Genomic DNA, 10487 nt, shown 5'->3' on the forward strand with positions numbered 1-10487 from the left:
TCCAATCTCACCCTGCTTATTTAACCTATATGCAGAGTACATCATGCCGGGCTGGATGAAGCACAAGCTGGAATCAAAATTGCCATGAGAAACATCAATAACCTCAGACATGCAGATGACACCACCCTTAAGGCAGAAAGCAAAAAGGAACTGAAGGGCCTCTTGATGAAAAAGGAGAATGAAAAAGTTGGCTTAAAACTCAACATTCAAAAAACTATAAGATGATAGCATCCGGTCCCATCACTTCATGGCAAATAGATGGGGAAACAATGGAAACAGTGTCAGACTTTATTTTCTTGGGCTCCAAAATCACTGCAGATGGTGACTGCAGCCATGTAATTAAGACGCTTGCTCCCTGGAAGAAAAGCTATGACCAACATAGACAGAATATTAAAAAGCAGACACATTACTTTGTCAACAAAAGTCCATCTAGTCGAAGTTATGGTTTTTCCAGTAGTAATGTATGGATGTGAGAGCTGGACCATAGAGAAAGCTGAGTGCTGAAGAATTGATGCTTTTGAACTGTGGTGTTGGAGAACTCTTGAGAGTCCCTTGGACTGCAACATCAAACCAGTCAATCCTAAAGGAAATCGTTTCTGAATATTCATTGGAAAGACTGATGCTGAAGCTGAAGCTCCAATATTCTGGCCACCTGATGTGAAGAACTGACTCATTTGAAAAGACCCTGATGTCGGGAAAGATTGAAGGCAGGAGAAGGGGATGACAGAGGATGAGATCATTGGATGGCATCACCGATTCAATGGACATGTGTTTGAGCAAACTCTGGGAGTTGGTAATGGACAGGGAAGCCTAGCATGCTGCAGTCCATGGGGTTGCAAGGAGTCAGACATGACTGAGTGACTGAAATGAACAAAGTTAAAAGCAGAATGGCTTATGGGAATAAAACTTTTAAGTGGATCATCGTGGAGTGGCAGACGGAGAGCTGCAGCTCTCTGCCACTGCCCAGCATCACCAGAGAGCAGTATACCGCAGATGGCTAGCCCAGGAAGAGATCAAGATTCAAAATTTGAAGTATGGTTTCTAACAAATGTGTCACTTTCACACCATCATAAAGTCAAAAAATTCTAAGTCAAACCACCCTAATTCAAGATGCTTCTGTACCTGGTATCTAAAGCCAGGGAACTGGATGAGGCTATGAAGAACTTAATGATAAAGTTTGAACAGATTCTTTAAGTCACTTTCTCAAATTTCTCAAGTGAGGCCACTGAGACGTGGGAAACAAATTCAATCCCAGATCATTAATCTTTTTGGAATCTGAACTGGAACCAGAACTCAGGTATCTGATACCCAGGCCAGAGCCCTTTCCCAGATACTTCATTTCTAACTCCCTTTTAAGAGATTACATTCACATGACAATTCTAACTGGCTTTTTATGCCACAGCATATGCATGGCAAGTTTACAGAATTTCTATGTCCTTGAAGAAGTTACCTTTACCTATTAGCAGAGATGAAAGAAGTAATTATAGTCCACTATGTCCCCAATACATCACTTATTTAACAAACTGACCTGGCTTCCAAAGCAGATTTTGATTTTAATTACCCTAGGCCTGAATCTCATAACTCTCATTTTTAGTACCAATTTTGTGTCCACATGTCCATTTATACAACTAATAAGACTAAAAAGCTACTGGTCAAAGACGTCACCTTTCAACAACCATTCTTGTCAATCTAGTATAACCATATCAGATCCCTGAAATTTCTAAGTAAAAAGATTCTTAATTATCCCAAACACTAATAAACTTCCATCTCCATTTGATACAAGTCAACACACCTAAGCAAACTCATGTCTTCTCTTTGAAATACATTTGATAATGATCTACAAATACAAAAACTGTGCATATGTCAAGTGACGAAATGGAAGAAATAAAACATGTAATCAAAAACCCAAATGTCTTCCCAGGGCCTGGGGAGAGAGTGACAAATTCAAGAATGCTATCTAATCCTCTAGATATTAGATTTCTATGGACTTAGGGGAAAATGTGTGCTTGTAATCTTACTCTGAGTCAGAGGAATAGACTTAAAATGCTATACTTTTTGTCCATTATTGTGGTTCAAAATAAAAAAGGCTTCGTAATAAAAAAAAAAAAGCATGTGTTTTTAATATCACAAGAATTAAACAGATCATACAAAAAACTACAGAAATGAAAAAAAAAAAAAAAACTAGAGAAATGTAATAACAAATGACATTAGTTATGCTTTATACTCTTTTAAGACAAACCTTCCAAATATGACAGTGTTGCTGTTGCTAAGTCGCTTCAGTCGTGTCCGACTCTGTGCAACTCCACAGACGGCAGCCCACCAGGCTCCCCCGTCCCTGGGATTCTCCAGGCAAGAACACTGGAGTGGGTTGCCATTTCCTTCTCCAATGCATGAAAGTGAAAAGTGAAAGTGAAGTCGCTTAGTCATGTCCGACTCTTAGCGACCCCATGGACTGCAGCCTATCAGGCTCCTCTGTCCATGAGATTTTCCCAGCAAGAGTACTGGAGTGGGGTGCCATTGCCTTCTCCAATGACAGTGTTAACTTAGTTAAAAAAGGATGTATTCCTATTGGGTTACATTCCTAAGTAAATTTTTCAAAGCCCATTTTTATGTCTAACCATTCTATCAGATCAGATCAGATCAGTTGCTCAGTTGTGTCCGACTCTTTGCGACCCCATGAATCGCAGCACGCCAGGCCTCCCTGTCCATCACCAACTTCCGGAGTTCACTCAGACCCACGTCCATCGAGTCAGTGATGCCATCCAGCCATCTCATCCTCATTCTATACTACTGGTTAAAAAAAAAAAAACTTCTGAAAATCGAAAACTCAAAAGTAAAAATTTCCAATTTTGAAGTTTGCTAACAAAAATCTTTGGAAAGATTTCATAAATACCTATTAATTTCACATGTATGAATCTTAATCATTTCCTCCATTAAATATTTGTGCTGGAATAAAAATGAAAATACTGACTCAACATGGTTACCTTATGCAGCCCTTAGAAGTTAAAACGTTCAAACTAAACAGACAATTTGAGTTCTTCCATTTTATTTTTAAGATGGCTCCATTTCTTAGGACAGAACAATACAAATACAAGAAGCAGTTCTTGGGACCGGCTGAGACCACATTCATCTGCCCTCTTAAGCACAAGCTCAGCTCCCAAAAGATAAATCACAAATCCAAGAAGTTAGGAAAAAGTGTAGACTAGGAATTCTAATCAAACAAGAAAAATCAATTACTGACACTGGTATTCTAATCATCGCATCAGTATTAATACAAACTCAATCCTTTCTAGTCAGGTAACCAGTCATTCCATTCCTAATCAAATGGTTTTACAAATCCAAGAAGTAAAAGAATTACATGAAGGTGTAAACCAATATTCTTCCTTTAAAGACACTGCAATATAGAAATTATTTTCTGTAAGCTTTTCTTCCTGAGTTCTGCAGGCGTCATGGTACCTCAGAGCCCCAATAATCAAGCAGTTCATGACAAAAGATAAAAGTAAAAAAGTAGACACAGAGATCTGTGAAAACTTCGCCCATTTTGCTGTAAGTATCCATTGATCGATTTATCACTTCGGCAGGAATTCCAGATAATAGAAGTGCAGCTGTTAGTACTGTTGTCTTTATCTTCTTTTCACTCTGCATAGAGAAAGACTTAAATAAATATTACAGCTTTCAGAAGACTACTTAAGCTCTATAAAAAACATCAGTGCTGTTATTTTTGCCTAACTGATTTCAAAACCGCTAATGAAGTTTTAAGACATCAATCAACAATATATTAACAAACATTTACTGATCATATAATATGTAAAGGAACAAACTGCTCAGCAATAAGGAAAAGACACTATTCTTGCTATCAAAAGTTTAAAAAAACCTCCTATATTGGAGATTAGGATATAAATAATAATTTAAGATATATACAAAAGTTTAAGACAAAAACAGGAAAGCATTCCCAGACAGAATATAAATACTTGCATGGATAATGTGTGCTATAGTGGCTCAAAGGAGATAGAAATTACTTCAGTATTTTATGTACAAATAAAGCATAGAGAAGGATTTCAGGAGGAAGTAGAATTAAAAAGCAGGACTTCAAATTAAAGAAAACAAAACAAAACAAAACAGACATTTGAGAATGAGCAAGATTTACAGGAGCAGAAGTGAGTGGATAAATCCTATTGTAGGGTTAAGTCTCATGACAACAAAAGTCAGAAAACTGATAGATGTTCTGGAGGACAGTCAATCATTTGTAACAGAATCAAAGGAACATTCTGTAGAGTCAAGCCTAAGTGCCATGCAAAGAATTCACGTTCGATTTCATATGTAATAGGATGTGTGCGCGCATGTGCGCACAAGCTTAGTCATATCCAACTCTGTGACCCTAGGGACTGTAGCCCATCAGGGTCCTCTGTCTATGGGACTTTCCAGGCAAGAATACTGGAGTGGGTTGCCATTTCCTTCTCTAAGGATCTTTCCAAACCAGGGATCGAACCCTCATCTCCTGTGTCTCCTGCACTGCAGGCAGATTCTTTACCACTTGAGTCATGAGGAGCCTATGCAATAAGATACAAACATTTATTCATTAAACATTTATTTCCTAGTATAATTTTCTAGTCTCATTCTTTAAGAGATTCAAGGCTGAATTTTCATTTAATGATTCGGTATCACCAAATCCAATCCAATAAAAATTTTTTATTGCAAAAAATTTTTTAATACAAAAAGCTGTAGTTATCCACGGGAAATCAAAACTTATGTCCACAAAAAACTCATTCAAGAAAGTTCTTAGGTTTCTTTAGTCATGCCCATCAATGGAAAATTAGATAAATAAGTGGATATACTCAGTCAGTGGAGTATTACTCAGAAAAAAAAAGACAATGATTCTACTGATGCACTCAACAATATGGATGAATCTCAAAAATACAATGTAGAATGAAAGAAGCCTTGCATGAAGAAGTATGTACTGAACAATCCCATTTATATTAAGTGCTAAAACAGCTAAAATTAATCTATGGTAGGTAAAAGAAAATCAGACCTTCATGGTACGGGGGCTGGGACTGCCTAGAAAAGAGCATGGTGGAACTTCCTGACAGTAATGTTCTAAATCTTGAAAGGATTTGGGTTTCACAGGTTGTCAAAACTCATTAAAGGTATAATAAAGACTTGAGCATTTCAATGTATGAAAAATTTACCTCAAAACAAAGAAAAAGAACCATAAAGAAACACTGAATTTTCGTTGATATGTAAGCTGAAATGTGTAATGGAAAAATATGCTGATGTCTTCATCTACAACATACTTTATAATGCACCAAAAAAAGAAAGATGTATTTTTAAAAAGTGATGCATTGCAGATGTGTAGAAAACTGAGTAAATATATGATAAATACAATGAAATTTTCATTACAGAATCTAGGTGGTAACTAAATGGGTGTTAACTGCATAATTCTTTCAATTTTTCTGTTGAGACCTGTTACAGCAAAATGTTTTGTTAAAAGAATATTGTACAGTAATTTCCCTTTTCACTCACCCATTTCACTAGTAACCAATACACACTCTATCATAAATAACCACTGCTAATAATTTCATGTAATATTCTTCCAGAGTTTCTTTACACATATACAAGCAAAATCAAATACATATAATTTTCCTCCTTTTTACAAAAAAAGGAGTATACTATAGATGCTGGTCTATATTTTTATCTTAGTATTTCTTGACAGGCTACCATTATCAGCACATGGAGACCTTTATCATTCTGAATGGATACACCATAATTTTTTTAAACGAGTCACTTATTAGTAGACATTTAGGTTGCTTCCAAACTTGTGCTACTGGAAAACTAAAATCAATGTTTCAAGAGCAAACGTTTAAACAAATGTTTGAATTAAAACTACATTCTTGGAAAGGATCAATAAATATATATATATTTATATCATAAAAACATTTCAATTAAAAAATGAAATTACTTATCCTTCTTTACTCTTACTTTGAGTATTTGACTACATGACCCCTCAAAAATATGTTTCAGATCTATTAAACACACACATAAGGTCTATCAGTGCATTGCGGCTCAGATGGTAAAGCGTCTGCCTGCAATGCAGGAGATCCGGGTTCAATCCCTGGGTTGGGAAGATCTCCTGGAGAAGGAAACGGCAACCCACTCCAGTATTCTTGCCTGGAAAATCCCAGGGACGGAGGCATCTGGTAGGCTACAGTCCATGGGGTCGCAAAGAGTCGGACATGACTGAGCGACTTCACTTCACTTCACTTCACTTCAAGCAAACAGTCAAGTAGCCATTTTTTAGCAAAAATCTCACACAAAACACAATTACTCAAATAAGCTTATCTTACTGGCAAGCCAAGTCCCATAGTATAACTATAGTCAAGTAGACCAGGTCCACACTGATACTCCTCATAATTCTGCTAAGTATGGCCAAGTGTGTTTTGCAAGTTATCAGACCCTTGGCATTAAAGATAAAGGGCACTGTTACTAAGTGCTCAGAAAGGACCACACTAACTGAAGATAACTGAAGCCATTTTTAAATTAACTTCCGCTATTAGAAACAAAATGTATTACTAAATTTACTAAGTAATTAAGTTAAACACTTTCTTAGACAAGTACTATTCAAACTCTGTAATGAGGCTTTCCCCCCAGTCCATCGTGGACTAACATTTTTTGTAAAATACAATAAAAATGTTACAGTAATGCCAAATTGCTATAAAAGTTTCTAATTACTTTTGGAACTGAACTTGGTACAAACAGAAACAAATAGTTTGAAGATCCACAGTGGTGAGCCAAACAAATCTGAATAGCACTGATTTAAACCATAAGTATAAATACTTTTTTAAAAGTTCTTAAAATCATCTAGTCGTTAATCAATCTAAATATATCACCCAATTTAGAAAAAAAATTAATTTACCTTGGGAAAATATTTGTATAGTCCCATGTATGCAAGTTGTAAAGTAAGAAATGGAGCAAATATGGACTGTGAAGATAGAAGATAAAGTTACATATTTCCAACATAATCATTCAAATCACAATAAATCAGACTAACAGCAGTGATAAAATTCCAAGCAAAAAAACTGTAATAAAAATTTAATTTTAGTGGCTGAAAGCAGTCTTGTTTCTGCAAAACGGTGACAAATACAGAGGTGTGATTTCCTTAACATAAAGCATGTTTCTCATGTTTTATGAGGGAGGATACTCCTTCAATATTCCCCAAAATACCTCGCTCTCAAAAATTGACCTTTTAAGTAATTTAAAGTGTTTGGTGGCCACTGATGTATAATGCATCATGCAGAAACATCCCTCTCATCTAGAGGTATTTACCTGACAATTTGAAAGCACATCTAAAAGGCTCAATACTCGCAACAGATGCCATACATACCTCAGTCACACTTTGGGGCAAGAAACGAATTCATTTCTGGCCCTCAAATAATGAGGTGTTTGTATTACAGATAAAATAGCTTGGTTATCTCGCTTCTCACACAATAAAACAGAAAATATCAAAATAATACTTCAGTTACATTTATTTCTAAAACTAAAATATCATGAAGGGAGTAAAGGAGCAAGCATTACTAAATGGAAGCATAGTAAGAGCAGTGATTAACAGCTGAAAATCCGACAGCAAGAAAAAAGTCCAGAAACCCAAAAAACCTCAAACAAAATGAGGCACAAAAATAGGACATAATTTTAAAAAACATGGAAGTGCAGAGGCCTTTAGATAAAAAAGAAAAAAAGCAGCTCTGCATCTCACTAAATACTGAAAGCTACAATGAAAATTTATCATCAGAAAAAAAAAATCTGTTCAACAGAATTCTCTTTAAGAAAAAACTGGCATAAAGAGAGACTTTTAAAGACTTTTTTGCTTAATAACATTAACCTTAATTATCTGAAAGTTTATTTATGTGCCTGGTACTTGGTAGATTTTCTTAAAATGTCTACTGCATGGAAACACCTCAAAGACCAAGACACTGAATATAAGTTGTGCTTTTTCTTTTCTTCACATACTGTAAACAGTAAAACACATCCTACCTTTCAGAACAGCCACTGGCATCTGAGGGTACGTGATGGACTGCGGTTATGGTAACAGTACAACATTATAAAATGCTGAATGCCTCTGAACCCTAAAAACATTACATCACGTTCAGGACCAAAACTGTATTTTAGTATTTCAAGTTATCCGAAAAGCGGTAATTAATATATAGGATGTGTAGGTAATTTACCCTCTGGTTTTGGAATGAAACTGCCTGGGTTTAATCCCAGTTGTCACAATCCCAGTTGTAATGTGACCCTGGACAAATGATTTCACCTGAGTCTTCATTCCCTCATCTACAAAACAGATTCAAAAGATACCTGGCTCATAAGGATGAGGTTAAACAAATTAATATATGTAAAGCACTTACAATGGTACTTGGCATACAAGAAAATTTTAGCATTATCATCAGGCTCTGTATTTAACTGGAACACTTCATTCTGTACCTAAGGCAAACAGCAGTTTATAACACATCTCCAAACAGTCACATGGATCACAAATATTACATTCATATTAGAAATGAATCTTATGGATTAAAAGCACTCATCACTATAACCAATTTTCATTTTCCACTGTTTCTTACCAAATATTTGCAAACAAAAGCTCTAACTCCAAAGGCAAGAAGAGCACAGCCCACCAATCTAAATATTCGAAAAGAGTCAAATTCTTCTGTTGTATTTCCATCTTCTTGACTGGGCTTTTCACTAATCAGCTGTTTCCTTAGCTTCATTGCTTCTTCAAATCTGGAGAGGTACTGTTCCAGGCCGTGGCGAGAACCCCTCTGGACAGAGTCGGCTGTCAGGTCCCCTCTATTCCGCTGCCGGAGCTCAAGGCTTATATCATTACTGCACTCAGAAGATTTAATGAAGGAGTCCAGTTTGTCTCCCAGCTGAGTCCCCTTTACCTCAGCCACTCCACTCTGGTCAGACGGTCCTGTACTGACTGAATCACCCAGCACTACTCGCTTTGAAACCGAAGGAATGGTGAGGGAGTTCAGTTTATCAATGTCCTGCTGTTTTGATTTTGTTTGACTTTCTTCTTCTGAGAAAAGAAATTTAGAAGCCTTAAGTATTACATACTGGACAACATCTTTCTTGTTAATATTTAAAAATATGCCACTAGAGCTAAAATTTGGCAGCCTCTGAATTAATACTGATCCTTCATAAAGAAACAAATTCCTTCCTCTACACACACAAACAAAATGTCAGAGAGTATTCTTTCAGAGGATATAACCCAAACTTTGGGGACAGAAGATAAAGCTAATAGACAAGTTGGGAAAGAGTTAGGAACGGAGATTTTCTAAAACCACTATTTTTAATATTACATTTCTGAATCCAGAGTCCGATCAGCATAGGGTGTGGCACATCCTACCGGTTTGCGTAACCCTTCTACTGTCATCTAGGAGACATTAGAAGGTACTTCAGCACTTTTAGGATGCTATTCCGGTTTAAAACAAAACAAAGGTTGGGGGGAACCTTTAATGACAGATTAAATAAAAATCTCAAAGCAAAAGAACAAAGAAAATGCTTTGGGAAAGAATATTCTGCTATTAACCATTAAAGGAGAAAATGTGTCTCCTAACAATTGTTCTAGAATTTGAAATACGGCTCTTACCTCTCTTTGCAGTTTTCAGTGGCAAATCTGTTAACTGTTTAAAAATTCAGTTATAGCTAAAGCCCCACAGAGCAAAAGTCACAAGGATCTAAGGAACTTGCAGCCAGTGACTGAAGGCCAAATATTAGAGGCAACACTAAATAGAAATTTAAGAGTGTACAGTAAATACAGGGGGGAAAAATTTTTTTTTTAAGAAACCCATTGTACATGTCACTGGGGGAGAAATGAGGAACTCCTTTCAGTGTTGAAGGCAGTTTCTGACATCATTCATATCAATCTCTGCACATTACGAGATAAGGCCTCAGATGGGCATGTTTCCCTTGTTGGGTCTCTAAAGAATGGTCGCTCCAATTTTTATCACTTGTTTAAGAAGGCCTGCAGATGACAGTGTCGAGGGCACCGCACAGACACCAGGATATGGGGCCGTGATTCACGTCGGACGAACTAGAGGGGCAGTTCAATTAAAGACAAGCTCATGGGGGCCGAGAGAACAAAAAGAAGGCAGACGCTAGGGAAGGCACTGGAAGGGAAAGCATTTACAAGGGGAAGAAAGGCAGGCAATCTTCCTGACGGGCACGGTAGGTAGAGCAGTCTGGGAATAAAATGTGCGCCCTTCAAGAGAGGCGAGGGGGTGACGGGGGGGTGGTGTTGGGGCCGCCTCAGAGTTAGTGCGCATAGGGTATACCACGGCAGAGGGTCTCAGGATCGAGAGCATTGCAGTTTGCGGCGGAAAACTGAGAAAAACGAGAAACTTCCTGCGGTGAAGAAGTGAGAACCTGGGACCTCATCAAAGGGGCGGGGTGGAGGGTATATTAGAAACTCTCATTGAGTTTCTGTTGCTGCTCTA

General features: G+C 37.1%; 1 protein-coding gene across 1 annotated transcript in view; it reads right to left on the reverse strand.

The window, feature by feature from the left end:
* Positions 1–3029: 3029 nt before the first annotated feature.
* Positions 3030–10487, reverse strand: part of CAMLG (calcium modulating ligand) — a 7979-nt gene continuing 521 nt past the window's right edge. The window contains exons 2-4 of the mRNA XM_010844499.1: positions 8610–9067; positions 6911–6976; positions 3030–3639 (exon numbers count right to left, since the gene is read on the reverse strand). Of these exons, the coding sequence (XP_010842801.1) occupies positions 3448–3639; positions 6911–6976; positions 8610–9067 (716 nt within the window). The 3' untranslated portion in view covers positions 3030–3447. The remainder of the gene's footprint in view (positions 3640–6910; positions 6977–8609; positions 9068–10487) is intronic.

Source organism: Bison bison, unplaced genomic scaffold, assembly GCF_000754665.1.
Source record: "Bison bison bison isolate TAMUID 2011002044 unplaced genomic scaffold, Bison_UMD1.0 scf7180017864203, whole genome shotgun sequence".
NCBI lineage: Eukaryota > Metazoa > Chordata > Mammalia > Artiodactyla > Bovidae > Bison > Bison bison.